Source organism: Leptopilina heterotoma, unplaced genomic scaffold (genome assembly GCF_015476425.1).
Source record: "Leptopilina heterotoma isolate Lh14 unplaced genomic scaffold, ASM1547642v1 Lhet_292, whole genome shotgun sequence".
Lineage (NCBI taxonomy): Eukaryota > Metazoa > Arthropoda > Insecta > Hymenoptera > Figitidae > Leptopilina > Leptopilina heterotoma.
In genome coordinates, this window is record NW_025110997.1 from 843,818 (window position 1) to 870,861 (window position 27,044).

A 27,044-nucleotide genomic window follows, 5' to 3' on the forward strand; every position below is an offset into this window, starting at 1 on the left:
CATAATTAATGTTAAATCTAATTAAAAATACACGTCAAGATTTGATCAAAATGCAATCCTCCAAATATCTCGATATTTCTAATTTACATTCTCAATTATTAACAATTGTTTACCATTCACATCGATCATTCAATTCGATCATTATTAATTTTATTTCCTTTTAATTTGGAGTAATCACATTTTCTTAAATATCGAACTATTAACATGCACTGAAAACTTTAAGTACTTCTTGGAATAAAAAATAATAAAAAAAAAAAACGAGAAAGAAAATCTTTCACTCCGATTATATTCCATTTGACATTTTCTACTCGAACCCAAACAATTATGCGTGCAAAAAAAGACAAAAAGAAAAATAAGAGTTCGGTAAAAGATATAGCCAGGACAAAATCATCGAATACGGAGTTGAAAAGAAAAAAAATTATATATTTTGAGCAAAGACATTGTGAATCGTACGTGAACGATCAATTTGATTCGCTCTCGGAATCGATCAGGCGTGTCTTCAAAAAAGAAGTTTCTATTTCAGATATTTTCACTGAAATTTTTTTTTATCAATACTCGATAATTTCTTTTTTGGAAAATTGTATATAATAAAAAAATGTAAGCCTTGTTCGATACGTTAAAATTTAAACAAATTATAATGAAGCCATTGCTTCATGGATAAATTTTTAAATTAGCAGTCAAATAGTAAAATTTATTATATAAAAAACAAACTTATCGTTAATTTAATTAATAAAAAGATTTTATTCAATTATTCGACATAATTCTCTAATAATTGATTTTCTGTTTATTTTTATCAATTTTTATTAATTTTATTAATTTTACTAAATTTTATTGATTTTATTCATTGAAATTAAAATTTATTAATTCAATTTTTAAAAAAAATTTCTATCGAAGAAAATTTCTAAATTCGAAATAAAATTTCAAATCATTCCCCTAGAGTGTAAATTTCAAAAACAAATTTTTAATTTTCCTAAATTAAAATTAATATTTTGCTAAAAAAAACTTTCGAAATTTTTGTTCCGAACAGTTCGCCAAATATTTAAATTAAAATAGTTAAAAAATTCGAGACTAAAATAAAATAAAAAGAGAGCTTTACGACAAAAAAGATATATATATAAAAAAAAGTCTTTCTTCCTTATTGAGATTGCCCTTTCGCCCAAGACTCATTGATAACTTTTAACCGAACATTTAAGTTATGGCCGCAATATTCTAATTTAGGTAAAATCACTCGAAACGAACAGTTTTTCATTATAAAAAATCATTTTTTTTTAGTATAATGTTTATCCATATTATTAGGATTGTTTAATATTTTTTTAGTAATATTTTTAGTTTTTTTCAGTTCGATTCAAGAGATTTTACTGGTGAGATAAATAATTAAAAAAAAACAGGGATTTTAATTTTCTAAAATGAGAAATTTGTAGTTAGTCGTTAAAATTATCACGATATTATCACTATCGAGATATCAAAAAAATTAATTAGGACTAAATTTCCTTTTTTTTAATAAAAATTGGCAAGACCAAAAATTTGCTCGGAGCAAAATATTTTGATAAATATATGAAGAAATGGTGTTTTTTTTTTTGTAATTTTTGTTGTTTTTGTATCTTACCGTATATACGTTTAACGATCGCTTTTGAAACGAGTTGAATATTATCCTGAAGTTCATTCTTTTGTAGCGAAGCGCCGACGTAGGTTCTTTTTGTTTATGGCATTTGACGACGAAGAGAACGAATTTAATGCTTTCTCAGACACAATGGAATACGGCGATTTGACTTCGTTACTTCGTTATCTCTTGGCAGACTTGTTGTATTTTTCTTCTTTCCTTCCTTTTTCCTTTTTTTTTGTTTTGTTTGCTTTTATCTCCGACAGCTTAGATTTCTCGGAGTAATAAAAATAATTTGGCGACTTAATTTAGTGGAACATGATCGTAACTTTGGTCACTCGATTGTTTTCATCAGTTCGTCGAGCTCGCGAAAAGAGGCGCCCAATTTTCCTGGCAATGCGATCTTTTTTAATATCACACTTCGTATTGTCATGAGCTTCTCGTAACATGAATGACATTTGTGGTACCTGAAAGTGGAAATTTTTTATTTTAATAAATTCAAATTGAGAAGTAACTAAAAGTCAAATTGAAAATAAAAAAAAATTCAAATTGAAAACTAAAAAAATAGAAAAGAAATAAAATACAAAAATAATAAATTTAAAAATCCATTAATTTAATTACCGCTCTTCTCGGGACACGTCAACGCCGATCGTATGCAGAGGCGCTTCCACATTTGATTTGATAACTGGCGCAAAATTTCGAAGAATCAGTCTCAGGGCAGAACATCCAACAGTAACATACCTGAATAAAAAATATAATCGAATTAATAAATTATCGAAACATTCATAAAAAAATTGTTTTCCAATTGAACCTTGAATAGAAAAAATAGAATTCTCGAGATATTTCGCCCCTATCATTATGAAAGAATTTTATTTTGTACAAAATTGTTTATGATCGACATAAAAATTAAAGTTCGCTCTTCCTTTAGAGTTGGATAAATATATTTTTGCGAAAATAATTTCTGCGGTCGACAAAGAAAAAAAATACCAATAAAATATTTTTGTCACTAAAATAAAAATGTCGTAATTTTAACATTTTAGGACAAATGCTCGTCGTTTTGCGCCGAAAGCGATAAATCTCGGGACTTTCTTCAGGGGGGGCAGATAAATAATAAAAATCAAACACGCTTGATAATTCGGATCATTGGCGATAATTTTTTCTAACTCGGAATATAACATAAAAGGAAACGCTTTTGCTGGACAGTAAAAATTTGCCCTCCCATCTTGTTACGGACTATTATTTTCTACAGGGCCTTATTATGTTATAACGATCACAATAAATAACGAGGCACGCGAACTACGCTGAAATTCGGCTCGCTCCGTTTCTCTTTGCCGATGAAAAAAGGGTTTGTCAGCTCCCATTTGAATCAGCGCATCGAATCACCACCCGGGCTAAATTCTTCAGTTTCGTGCGAAGCCTTCTTTTCCCCAATCACTAAACAATCGAGATTTTCAACTAAATAAAGAAAAAAAATTCCCACAAATCAGAAATTTATTTGCCAAGTTGATAAAAATTTTTCTACTCACTACTTTTCACTAACCAAGATTAAAAATATCAAAGATAAGAGAATAAGAATTATGAAAGTGTAAAAATAATCATACTTTCAAAAACTAGTAAATTTATTATTTAATAATATAATAAAATAATGTATTATTTAATATAATAAAAAAATTTATTATTTATATTTAATAATTTTCAGAAATTGTGACAGAGAATGAAGAAAACCCTTTTCTTTTTCAAGAAGAGAATATATAAACGGCACGCGTCTAAACGATAGTTTTACATTCATTGGATTTTTTTCTCACGAGCTAACTGAGACCTACAACGATGGCATGACGAACGAAGCGTAAAAATGACGAGTATGGTTAAAAACCCAAACTGTTCATCTAAAGTCATCGCTATTTACTATTTACATGCTACGTTGAATCTGCCATCAAATTCTACAGCGTATGATATAATTATATTATAATAGGGTAAACAAAATACAAAATTATATACTTCTTCGATTCGAATCATGCTCCCGAGGACAGTAGGTAAAAGAGCAAAAAAAAACTCGAGAAGGAAAAATAAAAAAAAAATACAAGAACAGCTGCCGAACGAACGATAATTATCCAACTTTCAAGAGGGATTCCAATTCCAAACAAAATAGCGAAATAAATTGAAAATTATTACTCATTTTCAAATCATTATTAAAAATCGTACTTTGACAATAATTCTGTTCTTGTAAAGTTAATTTTTATTTTAAATATTTAAAAATAAATTTTTTTTTTTTTGTTAATTTTATTTTCATTAAGAAAAAATCAAAAAACAGATTAAGTAAAAATTATTTTCATTGCGAAAAAAATCGAAAAGAAAATAAAGATTTTTGTCAATTTTTTTTAAAAGTGACAGCTATGAGAAAATTGAAAACAGAATGGGGATGAGTTTTTTTTTTGCATTATTCAAAATCGAAAGGAGGAAATTTAAAGAGTGTCATGTGTGCTTCGTACTGTTCGAATTTCAATATTGAACAATAGATTTGAAAATATAAAGAAGAGTATCGAACGCAAATTTGCATCTGTCAGTGCGTCTTTCATTGTCTTGGCTAATTATTGCGACCCTTCTTTCAACTGTACAAACGTTCGTGGATCAATTCGCAGTTAAAATTAGCCATTCCCATACACAAATGACACGAAATACACTTTTCGAATATAGTATACGGCATGCTGCATGAAAATTATGATCTTACATCCAAGTACCCTCTCAACCGGACCACTTTGTTTGCCATCGAATTTGCGTGCGGGGTGTGAAAAGCATTTATAAAAGGGTTCACTTAGAAAAGGGGCGTTTAGGAGAGAACCTTATCCACTTTTAGATTAAAATATATAAATACCATTGATAAAATGTTTACAATAACTATTTTCTTTTCTATTTGAATAAAAAATAATTTTCTTATTTTATTTCTCAACTTTCTCCCTTTATTCCAATTTTGATGTTCTTTTTTTGACTTTAATTGTTAATTTATTATTAATATGTATTCAATCATATTGTTTTTTATTTACGTATGTAAATTATTTTAGAGATAATTTTCAAATAATATTAATATCAAATACAGCTTATTTTTCTATTTTAATTTTATTTTAACTTTAAATAAATTAGTTTTCATAATTTGAATCAACAAATCGTTTGAAAACAAAAAAGCAAAAAAGTTTTGTTATGGAATTTCTAGACTTTTTAAAAGAGTATACAATGAAATAAATTTATTAAATTTGTTTGAAAACAAAAGATGACAGTAAATATAAAATTTTAAAAATCTGATTATATTTTAAATTTAATTTGAAATAAATTAAAATTTTCGTAATTTTAATCGACAAATTGTTTGAAAATAAAAGATGACAGTAAATATGAAATTGAATTTCAAACAATAGTCGTAAAAAAATTATTTTCAGATGAGAAAGGATGCTGCGCTTGAGAAACAAAAGAAGAAAATATGAAACCGCAAACTTCCGAGTCGTATTACCAATTTTTATGTTGGGCATCGTGAATTTTTATATTTTTTCAAAGAAACACAAAGTGCCAAGGCCATAAACGAAAACAAAAGTCTTTCTATTGTTAGTTTATTACCTTATAAATATTTTTTTGTCTTTTATAAAACATTGATCCACGAACTGTCAGATTTTTAATTTAAGACTTGATTTTTAATTTTAAATTGATTATTTATTATAAATTTTACTTAAAAATATAAAATATAAAAATTGTTCGATTACTTTTTTTTCCTTTTTTTTCTACTTCTACTACTTATTTATTTAGTTTTCTACTCACATTTCATATTTACTTTGAAGAAGATCCTTGATTGGAATCAGAAAAGAATTGCAAAGATCCAGATTCCAAATCGACCTTTAAAAAATTAGAATAGAAATTTAATTAAGAGAAGTTTTTATTAAATGTAGATACACAATGAAAAAGTGTAAAATTAAAGATGAAAATCTACTCACGATTTTAATGTAAGGATTCCTAATAGGTCTACAATTACTGATAAATCATTCATTGCAACTGCAGAGTCTATTGCAGACTGTAATGACAAAATTTGTAATGATAAAATTTTCCCTTGTCTCTTTATAAATAAATTAATAATTAATAATATTTAGTGACAATAAAAAAAAATTGAATTCAAACTGAAAAAAATAAAATCGTCCTTATTGCTGAATTTTGACTTGACTGAAAGTAAATTATTTAAATGACAAAAATAGAAAACGATAAACTTATGTTTAGATAAAAAAATATTTTCTACAGATATTCATTTCCCTAAAGTTTTGATCGTTTAAATAACGAGATTTTTTTGGGTAAATATTTTCTAAAATTTATAGACTAGAACGAAAAAAATGAAAATTAAATTTTTACTTTGAAAATTTCGTTATAAAATAATTTTTTGCAGAAAGATGTACATTAACAGAAGTACCAAAAAATATCGTCGTTCATTTTAAACGTTCGAAAATTTAGGAACATAAATATTATACAAATGTGTACTAATTTTTTTTTTTTCTACTAATTTCGAACACAATATTAATCTTTTTCGGTTTAAGAAAAAAAACTATTACTCTTAGAAATATTTTTAGAAATTCAAATAATTACAAATGCAACACTCACCTTGAGATCTTTATTGTGCCAAAGCGAATAAATTATTTGTAACGAGCGATGTCTATTTGTTAAAACAGCCATCATGGATTCGTGTCCTCTCATCATGCTACTGAGGACTTCGGCTTCGGACATTTCAGCGAGAACTCCAACTTGCGAATAAACCAATGCCGATGTTTCTTTATAGTTATTCTAGAAAAAAAAACCCACACAAAATTATTTATACATTTCGCTTACATAGACTTCGTTTTTCAATAAAGAAAAATAGAAAAGAGAAAAAGAAAACAAAAAAACAACAAATTTAAATATTCATAAATTATAAGTATAAAATTTAAAGAGTCTTGAATGAAAAATTAATAAATTATCGAACAAAATTAATTAATTATCGAAGAAAGAATATTTTTTCACCGGTAAAAATGTTTCCATATCCAAACCGTAAGGCCTATTCGCTGTCATCGGAACGAATTCTTCCTTCTCAACGTTATTTATCGTCGGCCTTAATTGAGCGATTCTGGTGTCTGTCTTCTGATTAGGCGCAACTTGCGCCTTATTTGTTTTCCTCGTCGTCGAAATATTTCGCGCCGATAATGGCGAAGAATTTACAAAATTTCGACCTATCGACGTTCTCGACTGCGCTGTACTAGGCCTATTTAATGCGGGATCCGAGGGACTGTGTCTTATATTGTTAATCCTAAAAGCAAATAGAAGACAATTTTACAAACCACATTATCAATTTTGATCGAATACAATTAATAATTGCTGTTATAAAATTATTCAGAGTTATTTAAATTAAAGAAGTTAAATTATTTATTAAGTTTTCATAATTGTAAAAATAAATCTCTTTAAAACAAAAAAAAAAAATTTTTTCTTTCAAACAAAAAATAATTTTCTTTCACTATTGTTTATAAAAAGTATAAATATGAATGTGACTTGATTGTTAGACTACCAGAAATTCCACAGAAGATCCCATATGAATGTCCAAATTTCTTTTAGTAAATACCAGTAAAAATTTCTTGAATTCCAAGTACCAAGGAATCTACAGTAATTTGGGAAAGAGTTCCTTAAAAATTTTTCGTCTCTAATCAAAATTTTATTCCCTAAAGTGCTTTCAATGTAAATTTTCAAAAGTAAAATTCGTCATTTGAAAGCCAAAGAGAAATTTAAATATTTTTAAAAATATTTTCTTGTATACTATTTTTACGATATAATCATGGAATTTTGTTCAAGTCTACAAAAATTATGAATAATTTATTTCAATATTCAATTGTCTTATATAATTAGTTGGTTTATTTTTATGTAAATTGTATTTTCATACCTGATAATCACTGTAAAAAGGCATTTTAAAATTAGAATTTTAAAAGAATTTTGATAACTAACCTAAAGAAATTATTTGATATTCAAAGTGAATATTGCAAAATGTTTTTTTGTTTACTGCTTTTTTCTACGTTGTTTTTTATTTACTAATTTTCCATTTTTTTGTTTCAGTTTTAAAAAATTAAAACAAAAGAAATTATTTAAATACCAACAAAATAATTATTTATTTATTTTCTAAATTATCTCTAAACACGATTGCTGGGAAAATTTGAAACTTTTTCAAATTCAGTTATTTATAACAATTGATTCTATAACTTCTCCGAAATTACTTTCATAATTTTAATTCAATTATTTTCTGGAATTTTTAACTAAAATTCTTCTCAAAATCAATTATTTTAAATCATTTTTATTTAGTTCTTTATTTATTGCATAAACAGGTAATTTTTAAGAAAGTTCTATGAGAATTAAAGTATTAAAAAAAAGGAAATTCACCTGAAATAATTTTCAAATCCAGTTGTTCACAATTCAATTTTAAAAAAATTTTCAATTAAATAAATCAAAACTTCAACTAATTTTAACAAAATTTTTCAAAAAGTGGCTTATTCAGAATTTCAATTAAAATGATTTAAAATTCAAATTCATCTAAAATTTTAATTTGAAAAGTTTTGAAATACAATTTATAAAAATTGCTGCTGTGATTTCTCAAAAATTATTTCCATAACTTCAATTCAATTATTCTCTAGAATTTATTAATTAAAATATTTTCTAAATCAATTATTTTTAAAAACTTTTGAAAAAATTCTCTCAGAATTCAATTATTCAAAGAAAAAAAGAAAGTTCACCAGAAATAATTTTTTAATCTACTGTTTATAATTCAATTTTATTAAATTTTAATTATTAAAACATTTTTGAATTCAATATGTATTCAAAGATTCAATCATTTTAAAAAAATTACAATAATAATTTTTCAAATCACTAACTTCTACAAAATTTATAATTCAAATTATTTAAAATTCAAATTTTTCCAAAATTTCAATTAAAAACCTTTTGAAATTCAATTATTTATAAAAATTGTAAACGCAATTAAAGTAAAATTAAATTATTTTTGGAATTAAGAAGTTAAATTTTTCAAGGAATTAATAATTTGTAGAAATTCTTTGAATATTTTAAAAACAATGGAGTTTCTTTAATAATTTTAATTAAATTTCAATAAAATTTTGAATGTAATTGAATTTTATGAAGAATTTCTTTCACGTTTTTAAAATAATCGTATTTGTCAATATTTGAAATTAAACATTTAATTATTGAATTTTGTTAAAACTTTTAGAAAATAATTAAATTCGTCTGAGAATTTTATTACAATTTATTAAAATAATCTAATTTATTTAAGGAATTTTATTAAAATATTTAAAATAATTTAATTTTTTCGAAGAATAGATACTATTAAAGGTTTTCGCAATAATTGAATTCTTTCGAAAAATTTCTTTAATTTTTTTAATATAATCGATTTTGTCAATAATTGTAATTAATAATTTTACTATTAAATTTTATTAAAATTATTGATAGAAAATTCCTGTAAAGAATTTTACTATTTATAAAAATAACTGAATTCTTGCGAAGAATATTATTAAAATTTTTGAAAATAATTATGTACTTAATAAGTTAATTTAAAAAATGTTGATTCTCTAATTATGTATTCAAAAATGTTATATTTAAAATTAAAGAATTTTGTAATTTACATAATAATAATAAATTGAATAGCATGTTTCAAGCTTAAAATTTGCTAGTTAAAATATTATCAAGTTTAATTATAATTGTCAGAAAAAAAAAATATATTTAAGGTTTTCTATTAAAATTCGTGGTGATTTCAAAGTTTCTAAGGCAAACAATTTTCTTAGAAATTCTAAAAATTTAATATTTTTCCAGTACTTTTGCTAAAATTCCCTGACTTTTTCCTGAGATTCCTAACCTGTGTCGACCCTGCTAAGTATTTCCTCCTTTGTAAAATTTCACCTCAGGTTTTTTATTGCTATAAAATTTCTTTTATTTTTGACGACTTTAAATTGTCATCTAATTTTGATCTTCTTTTTAAGAAAAAGAAAAAACTACTTACTGTACAGGATAATCGCTCTCATAGCCTTGTTCCCCTTCCTTACAGCTGCTTTGTCTCTTCAGGTACTGCTTTGGAGAATCTGGACTAGGAACACGACTTTTCAATTTTGCATCGTCAATCACAGGTGCAACGGCGGCCATTGGCGCTACTCGAGGTGTTAGTGTTGAATTCGATCTCTGCGGACCAAGAGGTTGCGACGAACCAATTGTATGCAATGAATTCGTGACACTCGGAATACTTTTCTTTCCAGGCAATGGAGTGATACTCTGTCTCATCGGTGGAATAGGTACAAGATTCTTAGAATTTCTATTGCCAGCCAGACTATTAGCTTGGAGATTGGCTTTGATTTGACTCGTGGAAGTTATCACATTTCTATGTAAAGGAGGTGATGATTTTATCGGATGAACACGTACCGGTAGTGATTTTGTCAACGTGGAAACTGGAGGTGGTGGTAGGGATTTCGATTTACTCTCATCGTCCGCTTCCTCATTATTTAAGTCTAACATTGAGCTGGACAAATTTCTCAAAATTTGCGGTTGCGCCGGATCTAAAATAAAAAAAAGGTTTTCTTCAGATAAAGACAATTATTTTTAGAACTACGTATTGTAAGAACTAAATATTGAAGAGCTAAATATTTTAAGAACTAAATATTCTATTTACAAAGAGACAAACACAAGACTAAACATTGAAAATAAACATAAAAAACAAGAATCACAATATTTTGGAATTTTCGTGAGATCTAAGCGTGCGACACAAGTGACTTACCAATTTCTTGGGGATCAAGAAACTCTTTTTCTGGAGGCGGTGTGCGAGACACTGAAACACATCATGCTCATGCTCATTCACAAAAAAACATTTATTAAGCACAATAAGCAGAACAATTTACAATTTGCTGGATAAACACACATTGGAAGAAATTGTGCAATTTCGTAAAATTCAAAACTCACGTGATCGATTCGGTTGAAAAATGTCCTGATAATCCGAAACGTTTGGTATTTCAGCGTACGTCACTTCATCTTCAGGATCAGTTCCGGATTTATCGTTGACTTCTTCAATTGTCTTTACATTCAAGCTGAAAAAAATCCATTTCGATTATTAGTCAGAAAAGTTTATTCTAAGGAAGTTTAAAATCTATTTTTTAATTTTTCTACTTCTACTTTTTTTGTGGATACATACGTATGTTTTTTTAGGTCAGGAGGCTTTTCTTTGGAAAAACTTTTTCGTAGTGAATTTCCATGACTGAAGGATAATCCACCCGAGAGATCTCCGCCTGGTACTGGTTTCTTAATATCACAAACGTAGAGAACCACACTCGACATATGACAACTTGCGCCAATCTATTTTGAAATTTAAAAGTAAATTTTTAATATTTGCTTTCATATGAAAATTATTCGAATTAAAATTTTATTTTTATATTCGAAAAATTTTTTATCATAAAAGATACAATAGTTTATAATAGGAAATTATTAATAGAAAAAAAAATTGCTAAAGAAATGGAGAAACGGCAGTGAAAGAGAAGAATGGAGGAAAAAAATAGTGAATAAGTTAAATCAAAAAATAGACAAAGACATTTGCAAAATATTAAATGAAATCAGTTCTCTTTTGGAAAGTGAATTGTAGTTTATTTAAAAGAAGTTTATCATAGTTTATCATATTATTATGGAAAATCCCTTCGTTTTAATTGTTGGCATGTAAATAGTGAAATGTGAATGAGGCTTTAACAGACAAGAAACAATGTATTGTATTGTCAAAGAAATAAATAAATAATAATAATAATAATAATATTAATAGAAAAATCGGCGTAAAAGTAAAATTTAAATATTGATAGTTTTTCAAAAGAGAATATTGAATATAAATAAATAAAAATAGAAAAAAGTCATTTGTAGATCAAATTACCAGTTGATTTTGTGCGATTGCAATATCCTGCACTTTTCCCCAACCGGTTGGAATCGTATCCAAAGTTCTCGCCGGTTCCCAAGCGTAAACTTTTAGAACGTCTTGACTGCCGACGTAAAGACATTCACCTCCAGAACTGAAGAAAAGACAACTGAAAAAAGAAAAAAATTTTAATTTCCAAGTAGAAAAGACGCGTAAATAATTTCAGGTTTGACACAAAAAATTGAATTTGTTTTTCCCTGGAAATTCCTTGATTTACAGACAGAATTTTGAAGTAGAATCATTTAAATTTCACAGGGGATTTAAAATTTTATAAAATGAAGAAACCTGTAACAACCTTGAATTTAGATAATAGAGGAAAAATTAAAAGATTAAAGAGATTTAAGATTTAAGAGTTAAAATTAAAAGAAGAAAAATATTGATGATAATTTTTCCCTTACCGAATAGCAGAATTATTTTGTTCACTTGACGACACAAGTTGAAACGACTCCAAGTCCCAAAAATGTACAATTCTATCGACACTTCCACTAGCCAGTAGAAATTCATGTGGATGAAATTCAACAGTCGTCGCCGAACCTCTATGTCCCGAAAATTCTTTCAATTGCCGACCTGCCCTTAAATCCCATAGCTGAAAAATAATTTTAAGATAAATAAAAATAATAACTGAAAAATAAAAAAAAATACTAAAAAGTACAAAAAAATCAAAGAAATATAAAAAACTAAAAGAATAAAGAAACCAAATAAACATTTAAAGAACTAAAAGAATAAAAAACTAAATAAAAAATAAAAACTAAAAGAATAAAAAAAGCAAATAAAAAATAAAAACTAAAAGTATAAAAAACCAAAAAATACAAAAAACTAAAAATATAAAAGAATAAAAGAACAAAAAATATATAAAACTAAAAACATAATTAATACAATAACTAAAAATGCATTTCCATTTTTTTAACCTTCAGAATTCGATACTGACCTTCACCATTCCCTCTTCGCCGGCGCTTGCAATCCACTGACCATCGGGACTAAATTTTAAACTATTTACAGTCCGATTGTGTCCTTTATAAGTAAATATACAACCTTTTCTTCTGATATCCCACAATTTGATAGCAGTATCAGTACTTCCGGACGTAACTAATTCGCCATATGGATGAAAATCTATACAACGAATTCCTGATTTATGACCGGTGAGTGTCCGCGATAATTTAGCGTGCTCTAAATCCCAAATTTTCAATGCACCAGTTTGTGAGCCAGCACATACTAAATCTTCAGTTTGACCAAATCTTACACATTCCACTGGTGTTGTGTGTCCACTTAAACTCTGTAAAAACACAATTACGAAATTTTATTTCAAACCAACGCAACAAGAATTCAGTTCATACCAAATAAGAATGTATGTTGATTACAAAAAATAGAAGAGGACAAAGAAAAAAATGTACATGTGGCTAATAGGACAAAAAATAAATAAAGAAAACTAAATTAATAAAGAGAAAAAATTAAATAGTTATCAGAAGAATAAAAAATGATTTAACGTCCGTTCGAATAAAGAATTACTTTTTCAAGGAATAAAAATTAGATTGTAGAGAATAAAAATTGTATTTAAAAAATAAAAATTGTATTGTAAAGAAGAAAAATTATATTATGAAGTCTAAAAATTATACTGTAAAGAATAAAAATTGTATTTAAAAAATAAAAATTGTATTGTAAAGAATGAAAATTATACTATAGATTAAAAATTATACTGTGAAGAATAAAAACTGCATTGTAAAGAATAAAAATAACACTGTAAAGAATAAAAATTACATCGTAAAGAATAGAAATTGTTTGAAGAATTAAAAGCCTTCTTATAAAGAAAATAAAAGTTTTAAGACAAAAAAAGTTTATATATTTATAAATAAAAAAAGAACAATCCAGTGAATATTATCTTATTCTCATTTATCAATATTTGACATATTTCAAAATATACTTGTCTCGTGTATGAAAATAAAACGTTAAAATAAAAATAATCACGAATTGTTTATACTCCTTTTTAAATATTTGAACAATAATTCTTCTCTTTGAAATTATGTAAATTATACTCTTCAAGCATCATTATGCAAAATTTTCTCATTGTAATTCAATACACAAGAGAAGACTTATAGAAAAAATTAGAAAAAAAAAAATTTTCCACAAAATTTCGCAAAAAGGAAAAACACATTTTTCCAATATTTGTAGAAATTTAATTAAAAGTAACAAATTTTCTCAATGAAAATCAAGTTTCTGTATCTGTATCTGTATCTCATTTGAATTAATTAAGGAAAAGTTTACTCATAACATTGAGATTTTAGAGGTCAATGTTAATGTAAATTTGAAAAGTGGTTTTCCTTGAAAAGAAACGCATCATTTTTTCTGCTTTACTGCAATTAAAACATTTTTTTCCTCTTAAATTAACAGCTGTGCATTGATTTATTTTTACATAAAAAGGAAAACATAAATTTACCATTTTATGGTCAATAAAATATCGGGATTTCATTTTCGAAAAATAATAACAACAAATTTCAATGTTTTTCAGGAAAATAAAAAAGGAAAAAAATGGCAAATTTCTAAAATAGAAGAAGAAATAGAAATAGAAGAAAATAAAATTGAAAATAGAGAATGTAGTTTAAAAACGGAAAAAATATAAATATTTTTATACAAAATAGATAAAAAAAAGGAAATTGATACAAGTATTGCTTCACAATTTCCCAAAGGTAATTTTACAGATAAGACCATTGATTTCAAAAGAAGCGATTTACGATATCAAGATTTATTTTCCAACTTGCTTAATCCTTTTGTTAAAATAAAATCACGAGCTAGATAAGAAAATATCGATTTGGAAAAAGTCACCAAATATTAGAAATACTATCAAAAAATTAAATACCATCACAAATTTGCAACTAATTATAAATATTAATATTTTTCCAAAGATACAAACATTTAGAAAATTATTTTCCCGATTTTAATTTTAAACTTATTACAAAGAAACATAGCATCTTACCATAATACAATTCTGTTTTCCAACTGCCCATAGATTCACTTTTTTGTCATCGCCACCAGTAACCATAACACGTCCAGACTTGTGCCCCAATGAGAGACAATTAACCATCGACGAATGTGCAACAAACTCCTCTGTAAAATTGAAAATATGAAAATAAAAACAAAATATTCCCCTTCCAGCAAATTCATCATCTCTTAAAAGGATCTAAATGATGAAGATTTCATAACAAGATAATAGTCCTTGTGAAACAATTACAATAGGTTAATGATAATTTCTCTAACGTACAATTAAGAAAGTTAAAAAAATGCATAGAAGATTTTGAAATACTTACGGAGTTTCCAGGATTTTCTTGTAGACGAAGCCATTCTTGGCTCATCAAGTTCTCTAAAGTGAAGGACTTATTTGGCAGTAACAACAATTGGTGTCCGTCTACAGATGTAAGATTTTTTCTTTGCCAACTTTATATGTGACATTTCTAATCCTTCAAATTTCTCACACACCTTAATTGTTCAGTAATATAACCACATTTTCAATAAATAATACTCAAAACTCGTGTTTTATCCGAAAATTTGACAAAAATTGAGATAACATGCATACTCAATATTTTTCTCACTTTCTGTATTTTATTATCTGAAGTTAGCTGCTTTCTCGTGTGGGAAGATTGGCTGTGAACATAGGCATTTAGTAATCGAGATATATCGAAACGAAATAATGAAGGTCACGTGATCGAAAATTGAACAACAACAATAACAAAAGTCAGCTGTTCAACAATAATTATGTAAAATTAAAATATTCTTGCAAATGAGTAAATAAGATAGAGTTATCTTTTCTTTAAACTGTCAGTGTTAAAATTATTCTTCCTTTAATTTTCAATATAATGGTAAAAAATGATTAAGTGTCGATTAAATAATTTGTTGTGTCTCTAGAAAAATTTTACTTTTTTAAATTAAACATATTCTTGTTACCTTCTTTTTAATTCTCTCATAATGATTTATAAATATTTACTGTATAATACACGATTAATTCGTGCTTCACATGGTTTCCTGTCAAATTTTGAGGTTAGAGTGAAGAATCGTTTTTGCTCTTACATTCAAGGGCAATCTCCAGAGCCCAGGATTCGGGAATATTTTTATTACATCGATCATCAAGGAATGGTGAATATTCCAAAAGAAATATTTAATTTTATAAGCAATTTTTTACGAAAAACGAATGTTTACTTTTATTGGAAATTTTATACTCCGGAATGGGATTTTTCAAACATTTTGAAACCTGACTTTGAAATTTAAAAATAACTTGAATAAAATTACTTAAGTAATAAATTTACCTTTGAAATTATAATTTTACATTCTACATTTTATTAAATTTTACATTGGATTTTGTCAAACGAAAAAATTGTGTGCAAATAACAAATGACTAATTATTCTCTATGCCTGACAGTTATTTCTCGATGACACGAAAATAAAAAACTTTACTTCCTGCTTCAAAGGTAATGTAAGAATATTAAAATTATTTTCAAATCTTAATTTATTCATTGACATATTTTTGGAAATTAGTACAAATATTTTGCAGTAATTCCTTGTTTTACAATTTTGAAATTAAAATTAGAACTATTTAAAATATTTTTTGAAAATTACATAAATGTCTAGAAAACATTATTAATTGTTAATTATTAATTATAAATGTACAGAAGAACATTTTTTGAATGTTTCCTTCAGTTTGCATGTATAATAAAGTAGAAAAATACAAACGAGATAAAAGTAAAACAATTTTTTTCAATTGTTACATTATTTTTATATTATTATTTTCTTAAGAAAACAGTTATAAATTCTACGAATGTTTTGTGATTTGAATGCTCTATGAATAGTGAACCGTTAACAAATTTATAAACAATGGATTCTATAGACTCAAGACAGATATAACAATAATTTAATCTAAACACTTATATAAACTCTTTTAGTATATTTAGTGATATATTTAACTTTCAACTATGTAATTATTTCTAATTTTTGTTTTATTGTACCTAATTGTAAAATTTATATTGTAAAAAAAGGAAAACAAATTTTTTAAAAATTTAACTAAAAATGTAATTAAAAAGTTAAGAATGAAAAATATTACGAACAAAAACTATTTTACTAAAAAATGTTTGAGCAATGAATAAAATTATCACATTTAACAAATTTTAAATTAACTATTTAAACTTTGTAATATTTCTATTTTAAGTAAATTTGGACCTCAATATTCAGATATGTTATTTCAGACAAGTTTTGATTTATTAAAAATAAAATAGTTTTAATTTTTAAAAAATATAAAAAAAGGAGAGAACAAAATTCGTGGAAAAATTACAAAAATTCGATTATCAAAATAGGCCATAAGCTTAAATTGATTCTAAATCTAAATTTTGATATCAAGTGTGTAACTGTTTTTTTTTAAATTGTATTTCAAGATTGTTTAAACTTTAAATTTATAAATTTTAACGTTTAAACTTTAGTTTTTGATAATTGTAAATTTACTGTATTCTAGAGAAATCGGTAAATTTTAAGTTTTTAAGTTTTCTTTAGAATTTTTTTAGAAATCACATGAATATTTCAGATAAACAATTTTTGGTTTTCTTCTTTCGGAGATTGCGATTAAATAACACTGGACGTTATTCACAAGACTTTCCATTTGTTTCATTATGTGGTCGTGAGAGGAATTTCGTAAGATGTGACGATCTTCCAATTGTTTTTACCCACATTATCAATAAGAAAACTGACAAATCGCATCAAAATACAGATGAACAATTTTGTTACGCTCACGCTGGTGAACTATTAACAGTAATAAATATTTCTCTCTATTTTTTGTATAATCAGGCGCATAATTAATTTTAATCACGATTTTTTATTAAATTTAAGAATTTAAATGTCAAAAGTCGATAATTATGCGTCTAAATAACAATATAAATCTCTATCTAAGTATGTTAAATTTATTTTTTCAGGTTCCTTTTGAACCGAGAAAAATTTTTATGAATCCTACAACTGGCAGAGTTTATCATCCAGCACCAATTATTATTGGTGGAATTGGCCTTGTAAAATCTAGTCTAGCAATTGAATTCAGTTCTTATTTTTCATTTGATAATGGAGAAGAAAATGGGCCCACTCAATTCTTATGGCAAAATAAGAAATACGATCTTGATACCGAATGGTATAAAGATAAAGTACTGAAACTCTCCTATAAATTGTAATTTACTTTTTTGTATTTTGATTTGAAAAAAACTGCTTTAGACTATTTTTTGTATAATTGTAAAATTGTTGATATAAAGTTTAATAAATTCTATTTTGATACTTTCTCTAATCGATTGAAATTTTCCCCATAATTGCTCTATTGAATAATTTTCGAAACTTAACAATAAATAGATAATTAATAAACGGCTGGAATTTGCCTAAAAAATTTCTGTATTGATTCGTTACATTAATGTATATCGATTTCGAAAATTCTCGCTGTTTTATCTTCGGACGTGGTTAAAATTTTCTTTCCATTCCTGAAACATTTTCAGTTATTTAATTTTTCAGAAAATTCATTTTTGAATTGAATTTATTTTCAAATTATTAAATTCATTTGTTTTAATAAATAAAGGCCTTTTAGGAAATAATTAAAATATTAAAATCATATCTTTATATTTAACTTTTACTCACCTCGAGAGACACAGGTCGAAAATATCTGCACTGTGACTGATGAATAATCGAACGCATTCTCCTGATTTTCCATCGAAGACTCTTAAAACACCGTCTAAACTTGCAGCGAATAGTAAAGCGTTCCCTTCTTTCCATAATAATTTACTAATTCCACATTTTTGTTCAATTTTGTGACGAATCATTTTCTTGGAAATGTCCCAGATGAAAATTTCTCCGTTTATAGTTCCAGTTGCGGCAATTTGATGCTCGGGATCTTTGTAGAATGCCACTGCTTCCGCCCAATTACCTTGATTTTCCTCCGGTGCACTTTCATCGTTCGCGTCATTCGAATTGCCACCTCCTTGAAGATCTTGTAGGACGGTTATTACCTGAGTGATAATTTAATTTAGTCATCATTTATGCTTTTTTGTTACAAAAGTATTTAATTTTTTTTTTGTTTTAAAATTACCTTTCCAGTTTGTGAAGAACTAATGATCGTTTTTCCATCCATACCAGCGGAAAGAATTAAATTATTATCAACGTAACAGTCTAGGGCAATTACTTTTTGTGTATGTCCCAAATTTTGCGATACGGTGAAAAGAATGGAATTTGATTTTAAATCCACGATGCGTATCGATCCATCTTCATATCCAACTGCGAGTCGTTTACCTATGGAAAATTTAATTCTCACAATAATTTTTAAATATTAATTAAACACTAAATGATAAATTGAATGTTCAATGCGATTTTAGTGTAAATTAAAATTATAAATTAAAAATTTTAAATAATTTTAAAGAAAATATTAAAAGAGGAAAATAATACCGTCTGGCAATAATACTCCTGTCTCGACACCAGATCCACTTCCTGGTAAAATCCTGCAATCTCCGTCTGGTATTTTCCACATGTAAATTTCTCCTTGAACAGATCCGGCAAGTAAAACATTGGCTGCAAAATGCCACTGCATCCACTGTGAAAATCAATGTTTTTTTTATAGTTTCTGTATTTATTTAAATGATTTTATTTTTTTTATAGAATAAAATAAGAACAATAGTTCGAATTATCGAGAGTCCAAAGTGACAATATTTTCTTACACTCATATCTCCCATATCGAAATTCCAAACGCATTGTTTGTCATTGATTTTCCAAATTTGAACAACTCCGTTCATATCGCCAGTTGCCAGATACGAATCATCATAATTAAAATCAGCAAATGTTACACTATCCGTGTGTCCTGTGCATTCGAACATTATTTCACCCGAGACTGTATTCCAAACGAATGCCTTGTCATCTTCTGCACCGGTTGCTGCCAGATTTTCGTCTTTACTTAAAGCTCCACAAAATACCGGTCCTAAAATAAATTTTGAGTAAGAGAATAGAATAATTAAGTAATTGAATAAAATAACTTTTGAATAAGCGAATAGAATAATTAATTAATTGAATAAAATAACTTTTGAATAAGAGAATAAAATAGTTAATTAACTGAATAAAATAAATACGAATACAAATACAAATAATAATAAAATACAAAAATAAATAAATATAATATAAAATATAAAAATAAATTACACAATAGTAATTAATAAACGAACCAGTGTGTCCGGAAAATATGCAGATAGAATCATTTCTCTCTGGAACTTCTTTACTGATACCCTGGCCTTCTTCATTTTCTTCCATATCTTCAATTTCCTCCATGTCAGCATCTTCAACATCATTTATTTCTTCCAAATCTTCTAAATAAATTACTTCATTTTCGTCAATCTCCTGCTCCATTTCAGGCGATAAAGGCGGAGTATTTTTTTGATGCATTTTTATCTTCAATCAATGCCTGTAAAAAATATTTAAAATTAAAGTAAACTATAGAGAAAATATAAATTTAAAATAAATAGAATATAGAATAATTGAATGAATAGAATATTTCTATTAAATCATGTTTAATTAAAACGATCAAAATAATAGTAGGAATCGGAGCAATAAAAAAGAATAAGAAAAAATAAATTATTCCAAAAGGCGTGGCTGTGTTTACTTTCGGTAAAAGTAGAAATAAATAAATATATTTTACTGATGAGACATTTAACTATATTAGATTACGAAGTTATTAAACTTCGTCCGGTCAACTGAATAACAAAAAACTAAATATCGTCTACAAGAATAAATAACCTCAAAAAATTTCGTCCGCGTATAATAATTAATGTAATTATAATTATTAACCATACCTTCAAAGTAGAGACAAAGTATCCAGATTTTAAAATAAAATAGTACCGAAATTTTGACTGTATTCTTAAAAAGATATCATAAATAATAAAAATCGAAAATTGTGTGTTTCGTTTATCTCACTCGCACGAACTACATGGTTTTTTGGCAAATATTTTTCCTTCTTCACTATAAATTTAATAATTTAAACGTTAATGATAATTAAAACCTGATTCCAGAAGTATGAAACTTGCTATTTATGTTGTTAATTAACTATAATGAAATATACTGATTATTATTTATTATTATTACAAAAAAAGTTCACTTTAGGGTGCAGTTCCAACTCCCATGTGGTAGAAGATTAGATAAGTTAGATATCTACATTTCCCATTGTGAAAAGTTGTGGACAAACAGAATTGACCAATCAGAGTATTGAAAAATTATGATTGCCCCTTAAAAAGTATGAACCTACCTTCACATACACATTCCCAACCCTGAAAGGCGGCTTCTGGTTATACAACGTGCTCAACGTGTTGTAAAAATTAACTTCCTGTTTTAAGAGCTATATTACCTCGTGACAAAATGGTAAGTACAAATTACCGGTAAAAAAATGTTTATTCTTTAAAAAAAGAAAGAAAGTTTATATAAATATTAACCAGCAAACAGTGTCCATCGTATTTTTTATTGTCTCATTTGTCAATGATTTTCATCATATCAGAAATCGTTCATTTAATGACACTAACCTGCTAAAAAATTAATAAAAACAATTTATTTTTTGGAAAAAGTACTTTTTCTTTAAATCCTTTGATAATTTTTAATTTTGTCGAAGAGAATTTAGTTAACCTAATTTATGTTGCAATCGGTGTCAAAATTTACGTTTTCAAGTTTCTAGAATATTCTTTGTTTAATATTCCTTTTTTTATGTAAATTTAGAAAATTTCAATAGATATGTATTGTACATTCAACTATTTTTTGTTTCACTTTCACGAATATTTTACATTCAAGCCAATTTCTCGAAGATAATTTTAATAGATTTTTTGTTTGTAATTGTGTGTGGAAGTACAAAGTACAATGTATAGTATTGTAAAAAAAAAAGTTCATTACCTTTTTCTGTTTCAGGCTTCCGCTGGTGTTGCTGCTGCTAAGAGATTAATTCCTCTTTTCGATAGAGTTCTAATTCAAAAATCAGAAGCAATCACTCAAACAAAGGGCGGAATTGTACTTCCCGAGAAAGCACAAGCCAAAGTGCTGAAGGGACGAGTAGTCGCTGTGGGTCCAGGTTCCCGAAACGAAGTAACTATCTTTAAATTTTAATTAATTCGGTTTAAAAAAAACTAATCGTTTGCAACTAAATTCAATTTTTTAAAAATTTGTAGTAAAAATATTTGTAATTTAAAAGAAATTAAAAAATGTTTTAAATTAAAAGAAAATAACAAAGATTTAAAAAAAAAAATTAGAAATGAAAGTATTGTTCATTTTCTTTTCCAGAAAGGAGACCACGTTCCATTGAGCATTCAAGTTGGAGACACAGTTTTACTCCCAGAATATGGAGGCACCAAAGTCACACTCGAAGAAGGCAAGGAATTTCATCTTTTCCGTGAATTGGATATTTTGGCAAAATTAGAATCTTAATTGCAATTAATTTCTGTTTATATTAAATTTAAAAAAAAGACTTTTGTGAAAAGAACAAATTTTAGAGTCCAGATATGATTTTTCTTTTGTAAGCGTTATTTTTAATTTCATATATAAAAAAAATTAAATCGACATGCATGAATTCCTCTGTAAATCGAGAATCTGTCAAATATTAAGTTTTTACCAATAAAATAACCAAAGTTTATGCATTTAAAACATTTTCAAGCTATTCATTTTAATGATATGAGTAATTTAAAAATGAAAATTCCCTCACAAAAGTATTATACAAAACTAGGAAAGCAAAAAAATTGTAAAAAATAACCAACAACATGTAGTTTTTAATGTTTAAATATAGAAAAAAATTGAAGTGTAAAAAATACGTTTATTTTTAACTAAAAGTATATTTTTTTATAAAAAAAAACAACTTACAATTAATTAAGACGTTTCGTTTACGTGAAATTCGAATTTCATGAATCCTTCTTTTGGTTTAAAGTCAAAAGACCAGGAAAGTGTATCTTTGGATTTTACAATTTTTGTATTTTTTAGTAAATGAACACCTTGCTTTATGTGCTGATCCCAAATTATTGGTTCGCCTGGTTTTATAATTTCTTGCGGTCCTGAGGATATAATTATATCATTGTCTAGTTTCCAATCTATCCATAGTGCGATTCCGTTGCACGATCCATCGCTAAATAAAGCAAAAGTCTTGATAAATAAACGTGTATTGATAAACAATGATAAATAATTATTTTAAATTACTTTAAACTAAGTTATAATTTTTAAACAATTATATTATAAACTTATTATTTATAAATGAATTTACTTTCTAATTTAATTTACTAAATTTAAATAATTTAATTATTAAATTTCGAATCTGTATTCTAAATTCAATTAGAAGATTCTTAATAATTTTACTAAATATTTAAGTATATTTACTTACACTTCGAATTTAATATTTCCGGTTAGAGATTCTTGATTCTTTTCTAAAACATTTTCAGCCAAGTCAAAATTTGCTACTTCGAATGGCGAACTAAGAGCGTTTCCAAAATATTCCCATAAAGGTTGTGCTTCGACTGGGGAATCACTTTTTTCACTAGAATCCTAAAAACACAATTTAATAATTTATTTATTTATTTTTCTCTAATACAAATTCATTATAAATTGAAATGTTAAAAAATTAAATACAATACCTGTACCAATTCATCGAATATCGACAAATTGAAACCTTCGCAATCACCAATTGACGTGCGGATTTTTTGTAAATCTATAAACTCCATGGGAACAGCGTGTATTGTCGCTTGCACTGGAAATTTTGGCACATTTGGAAAATGTTTTGACCCAATATACCAGAATCGCAAATTATCCCAGGGCAAAATGGAAGTCAAAAAGAATGGTTCGCCAATAATGAAATCAATTTTTCTATCCGTGGGAAAATCATTCAACGAACTGATAATTTCTATTTGGTCCGTTAAATTATTAGCTTCGACAAATGTCTCCATTGCTCTTCTCGATATTGCAGTTGGTTCAAAAACAATTACTTTCTTTGCGCCAAATTTAGCGGCAATTATACCTAATAAAGATCCCTCTGAGATGCATAAACACGTCGTGCTGGAATTAATTTTTCTCCTCAGCATTTCAATGTATTTTCCATTTCTACACGAGTCATTTAATTGACTAATTCGATTTCTCGTGTAGGCTAAATGCAGACAACAATTGCACGAGGGTATTTCAAAGTCCTCGGGGTTCACTCTGCAAACGGAATTTTTTTTAAGTTAGTACCTTACAAAAATTATAAAAAATAAGAATTAAAAGAATTAAAAAGTAAAGATAAGAATAAGAACTAAATAATAATTTACAATTTTTAACTAAATTATAATTTACAATTAATAACTAAATCATAATTTATAATTAATAACTAAAAAATAATTTATAGTTAACAACTAAATAATAATTTATAATTAACAAGTGAATAATTATTTTTAATTGATAACTAAATAATTTATGATTAATATTTTTAATAATGCAAGTTAATTAATAGTCGAAGTGACGAAAAGTAAAATAAATTTAGTTGCTTTTGAAATTGACTATTAAACTCACTCTAGATCGTTTTTTAAATTAAACCAAAAGGAATATTCGTCGTGACATCCAATGAGACTGACTTCGTGATTCATTTGAATTGGAGTTTCTGCTGGTAAGTGATAAATTGCTTGCATCCAATGATCTCGCCAAGGTATTTTCCGAGTTAACAAATCCTGATCTATTCCTTTTTCAACGTCAGATTTTACAAAAGGATGCTCCCAAACAGGCGCACAACTAAGAATATTCTACGAAAAATAAAAATTTATTCGTTAATTTTCCTTTTCAATTTAATTTCATTTAATTTAATTCCTTTTCAATTAATTAAAATTGAATTACATTATACCTCTCCTTCTGTATCCATTTGTATATCCCACCACATAAATACAGCATGCGCTTTACCATTTGCAATCGGTTTCACAGGAACGGAAGTTTTTTCATCAAATTGCAAAGGTACTTTTCCAGACCAATCAAAGCTGAAAATAAAATAAATTCTCATTAATTCTAATATTTAAAATAAAGCTTAAGCAAAATAGTTAACTTACTGAAATATTTTTTGCGGAGGTAATAAGGGTTTGAAACTCTCGAGCGATATTCGACTGAGTTGTAAATCTTGAACAACAGCAGATCCGTAACATTTGTTCAAAGAATAATTTGTCTCAAATAAAATTCGTCCATCATTGTCTCGAATAGTATTTAATTTATTCCAATTTTTCACCAATTCACTTTCAATTACTTGTATCCAAACTGTGCCTTTCGACGGTATAACGATACTGTTTTCCTAAGAAATGACAAATTCGCTACAAAAAACATGTTTTACTTTTCATTAAACACGAAGTATGAAATAGTGACTATATTTTCAGGAATATGAACATTTTATAAATTATATTTTTCTTTATGTTCACAAAAATTTACATTACTCCAAAAAATATAGTCACTTTAATATTTACTTTTGTATTTTCTAATTACTAACTAATTTTATTTTCAATATTTTCAATTTATTAATATTTTAAATATTTAAAAATTTTAAATAATTTTCAATTTTAGAATATATAAAAGAACTATTTTTTACTTCTAGCAAAACGTGACTGGCATGATGAAAAGTTGATAGAGCACCTTCTCCTATTAATTCCGTGTCAAATACTTCGGCTACCAAAATATTAGGACGTTTTTGAATATCTCCATCTTTGCCAACAGTCAATGCAGTCGATGGTTTGTGTATTAATTTTATTATATTGTCAAATCCATTGGCTTTGATTATTTTCTCAGCACAAAGCGCCATTGGTTTAAAAGTCTGAAATAAAATTAGAAATAAATACATTTTTTTAAATATTAAAAATATAAGTAATGATTTTTAAACTTGGTCATCTTTAATTATTATAAAACATGAAGATAATAATTGCTCCGAGTCGAAGACTCGGAGTGATTGTTATCTTCATGTTTAATAGTAATAAAAATAAAATTTAGAGAGAGAAAATAATTTTGCAGCTAGATAAATTGAGAAATATTTAATAATAATTAATTAACTAAATATAAAAAAAGATAAATTTACTTCGCAAGCTATCACAGAATCAGCACCACATTTTGCTGCCATCATTGACAATAATCCGGTTCCAGTTCCAATATCCAGAACATTTGCTTCTTCTCCGTTTTTGTGCTTTTTATCAATTGCCGATTTGAGAGCAGAATAATATTTTTTATTCTGAAAATTCAACATTTATTTTAAAAATAATTGATTTATACTTATACTTATAATATAAAAGCGACAATAAAATAATTTCCAAAATGATCTATTTCTGTGAATCGTTATTTAGAAATAAAAATATTTCTGACCCTCTCCTCATCATGTAACATATCGGCGAACGCAGATCTGGCAATTTCCTGATGATAATCATAGTCTGAGTGCTTTTCCTCCCAAGTGAGAATTCCTATCAATGGATTCAACCATTGTGTAAAGACACTCATTTTCATAAATGGTAAAAACTTTTTTGGTTGTAAATTTACAATATTCTGAAAGGAAAATTCGGTATTTATCAGAAATTTAGTTTGCAAAATAAATTTTATTAAGTAAAATAAAAAATAATGGTTAAATTATAATTTGTAAATATGTACAAATTGCGTACTAAATATGGGTTCAATTATAATTAATCTGTTTCTTTGAAGTGTTTAACAATTAACGAAAAAAATTAACAAAACAAAAACATCGAAATCTGGAAAAATGTAAACATAAGTAACTCACTTTGTTTACAATATACAACTTTTCAAAAATGATACTTGTCATAAAGACGAATATTTAAAGTATATTATTTATAAAAACAGAATAATGTCAAATACCTAACAGATTATTTTATTTAATTATTTTATAAATTAGATCTAAAAACTGCACGATACACGCACTCACATGTTGAACATAACCTAACAAAACGAACTAAATTTCTTTAATCACGTACTTGAAAGTTCTCTTTTGTTTCTTTTACACATTTTCCCGTCAAATATTATTTAATTCATTATTTAAAATCTTTTCTACTTACATTTATTTTCGAATAAATATTCATAAATATAAATTGTATAAATCAGAGATGCCATTAGGCGGAGGAATTTCATCCCCACTCTTGCGCCATTTTACATTGACTTAAATGTAAAATGGTGCAAGAGTGGGGATGAAATTCCTCCGCCCAATGGCATCTCTGGTATAAATTATTATCATTTGTATTTCCAGGGTTGAGAATCTCTTGTAAATATTCTTCCCTTATGGTCAATACACACGGAGTGAGTGCAGAAAAAAATATCCAACGACCAATCAGAATTAATTCCATGATTCTCCCCTCGTCTTTGATTGGTCGAACAATTTAAAAATTCTCTTCTGCTTTATATGGAATTTAATTTTTATTCACTTTCTAACAAAGAAATCAATTGCTGTTTTTGTGAAAAAACATCAATTATTTAATA

At 26.4% G+C, this 27,044-nt stretch overlaps 6 protein-coding genes across 10 annotated transcripts in view; 2 read left to right on the forward strand and 4 right to left on the reverse strand.

Moving 5' to 3' along the window:
• Positions 1–1,732, reverse strand: part of LOC122504343 (ATP-binding cassette sub-family G member 1-like) — a 125,001-nt gene extending 123,269 nt beyond the window's left edge. Inside the window, exon 1 of the mRNA XM_043615413.1 lies at positions 1,607–1,732. The gene's annotated coding sequence lies outside the window, so the exon portion shown is untranslated. The remainder of the gene's footprint in view (positions 1–1,606) is intronic.
• LOC122504342 (katanin p80 WD40 repeat-containing subunit B1) lies at positions 985–15,178 on the reverse strand. 2 transcript variants are annotated; one of them, XM_043615411.1, is made up of 15 exons: positions 14,879–15,178; positions 14,548–14,678; positions 12,508–12,852; positions 11,978–12,165; positions 11,538–11,688; positions 10,818–10,978; positions 10,589–10,713; positions 10,407–10,457; positions 9,642–10,188; positions 6,623–6,905; positions 6,227–6,406; positions 5,575–5,651; positions 5,402–5,476; positions 2,222–2,341; positions 985–2,067 (listed from the first exon to the last, which is right to left on the reverse strand). In XM_043615411.1, the coding sequence occupies exons 1-15, from the start codon at positions 14,910–14,912 to the stop codon at positions 1,935–1,937; spliced, it is 2,601 nt and encodes an 866-aa protein (XP_043471346.1). In that variant the 5' UTR covers positions 14,913–15,178; the 3' UTR covers positions 985–1,934. The 2 variants fall into 2 exon arrangements, with proteins under 2 accessions (XP_043471346.1, XP_043471347.1); XM_043615412.1 differs by lacking the exon at positions 10,407–10,457 and having other exon boundaries at positions 14,879–15,177.
• Positions 15,179–15,292: 114 nt separating this feature from the next.
• On the forward strand, positions 15,293–17,870 carry LOC122504347 (UPF0598 protein CG30010). Its single transcript, XM_043615419.1, has 4 exons — positions 15,293–15,701; positions 15,985–16,033; positions 17,137–17,360; positions 17,522–17,870. Exons 1-4 carry the CDS (start codon positions 15,534–15,536, stop codon positions 17,765–17,767), a joined length of 687 nt encoding a protein of 228 aa, XP_043471354.1. The 5' UTR covers positions 15,293–15,533; the 3' UTR covers positions 17,768–17,870.
• Positions 17,871–17,960: 90 nt separating this feature from the next.
• LOC122504344 (angio-associated migratory cell protein) lies at positions 17,961–20,741 on the reverse strand. Its single transcript, XM_043615415.1, has 7 exons — positions 20,411–20,741; positions 19,787–20,022; positions 19,289–19,545; positions 19,020–19,164; positions 18,667–18,866; positions 18,219–18,586; positions 17,961–18,064 (listed from the first exon to the last, which is right to left on the reverse strand). Exons 2-7 carry the CDS (start codon positions 20,001–20,003, stop codon positions 17,995–17,997), a joined length of 1,257 nt encoding a protein of 418 aa, XP_043471350.1. The 5' UTR covers positions 20,004–20,022; positions 20,411–20,741; the 3' UTR covers positions 17,961–17,994.
• A 105-nt stretch (positions 20,742–20,846) lies between these two features.
• Positions 20,847–22,235, forward strand: LOC122504337 (10 kDa heat shock protein, mitochondrial-like). The gene is made up of 3 exons (XM_043615405.1): positions 20,847–20,972; positions 21,507–21,680; positions 21,876–22,235. Exons 1-3 carry the CDS (start codon positions 20,970–20,972, stop codon positions 22,017–22,019), a joined length of 321 nt encoding a protein of 106 aa, XP_043471340.1. The 5' UTR covers positions 20,847–20,969; the 3' UTR covers positions 22,020–22,235.
• Positions 21,970–26,669, reverse strand: LOC122504335 (protein arginine N-methyltransferase 7). 4 transcript variants are annotated; one of them, XM_043615402.1, is made up of 10 exons: positions 26,627–26,669; positions 25,929–26,105; positions 25,648–25,797; positions 25,168–25,389; positions 24,641–24,876; positions 24,442–24,571; positions 24,117–24,343; positions 23,210–23,768; positions 22,960–23,120; positions 21,970–22,707 (listed from the first exon to the last, which is right to left on the reverse strand). In XM_043615402.1, the coding sequence occupies exons 1-10, from the start codon at positions 26,648–26,650 to the stop codon at positions 22,455–22,457; spliced, it is 2,139 nt and encodes a 712-aa protein (XP_043471337.1). In that variant the 5' UTR covers positions 26,651–26,669; the 3' UTR covers positions 21,970–22,454. The 4 variants fall into 4 exon arrangements, with proteins under 4 accessions (XP_043471337.1, XP_043471339.1, XP_043471338.1 ...); XM_043615404.1 differs by lacking the exon at positions 26,627–26,669 and adding an exon at positions 26,497–26,607; XM_043615403.1 differs by lacking the exon at positions 26,627–26,669 and adding an exon at positions 26,430–26,581.
• Between the last annotated feature and the right edge of the window lie 375 nt (positions 26,670–27,044).

What these genes read in the sequence shown, in the direction of transcription:
- LOC122504335 (XM_043615401.1), bottom strand. Translation starts at nt 26,376, where the DNA reads ATGACAAGTATCATTTTTGAAAAGTTGTATATTGTAAACAAA. An exon ending in ATTCTGTGATAGCTTGCGAA is followed by an intron (nt 25,390 to 25,647) that starts GTAAATTTATCT and finishes ATTTTATTTCAG; the next exon opens with ACTTTTAAACCAATGGCGCT. An exon ending in CCTCCGCAAAAAATATTTCA is followed by an intron (nt 24,572 to 24,640) that starts GTAAGTTAACTA and finishes TTTTATTTTCAG; the next exon opens with CTTTGATTGGTCTGGAAAAG.
- LOC122504347 (XM_043615419.1), top strand. Translation starts at nt 15,534, where the DNA reads ATGATTTATAAATATTTACTGTATAATACACGATTAATTCGTGCTTCA. An exon ending in CTTTACTTCCTGCTTCAAAG is followed by an intron (nt 16,034 to 17,136) that starts GTAATGTAAGAA and finishes TGAATATTTCAG; the next exon opens with ATAAACAATTTTTGGTTTTC. An exon ending in ACGCTGGTGAACTATTAACA is followed by an intron (nt 17,361 to 17,521) that starts GTAATAAATATT and finishes TTATTTTTTCAG; the next exon opens with GTTCCTTTTGAACCGAGAAA.
- LOC122504344 (XM_043615415.1), bottom strand. Translation starts at nt 20,003, where the DNA reads ATGCATCAAAAAAATACTCCGCCTTTATCGCCTGAAATGGAGCAGGAG. An exon ending in TCGATATGGGAGATATGAGT is followed by an intron (nt 19,165 to 19,288) that starts GTAAGAAAATAT and finishes TGATTTTCACAG; the next exon opens with TGGATGCAGTGGCATTTTGC. An exon ending in TTCGACCTGTGTCTCTCGAG is followed by an intron (nt 18,065 to 18,218) that starts GTGAGTAAAAGT and finishes AAAATGTTTCAG; the next exon opens with GAATGGAAAGAAAATTTTAA.
- LOC122504342 (XM_043615411.1), bottom strand. Translation starts at nt 14,912, where the DNA reads ATGGCTTCGTCTACAAGAAAATCCTGGAAACTCC. An exon ending in TTTTCAACCGAATCGATCAC is followed by an intron (nt 10,458 to 10,588) that starts GTGAGTTTTGAA and finishes GATGTGTTTCAG; the next exon opens with TGTCTCGCACACCGCCTCCA. An exon ending in GAGAGCGATTATCCTGTACA is followed by an intron (nt 6,906 to 9,641) that starts GTAAGTAGTTTT and finishes ATTTGCTTTTAG; the next exon opens with GATTAACAATATAAGACACA.
- LOC122504337 (XM_043615405.1), top strand. An exon ending in GTCCAGGTTCCCGAAACGAA is followed by an intron (nt 21,681 to 21,875) that starts GTAACTATCTTT and finishes TTTCTTTTCCAG; the next exon opens with AAAGGAGACCACGTTCCATT.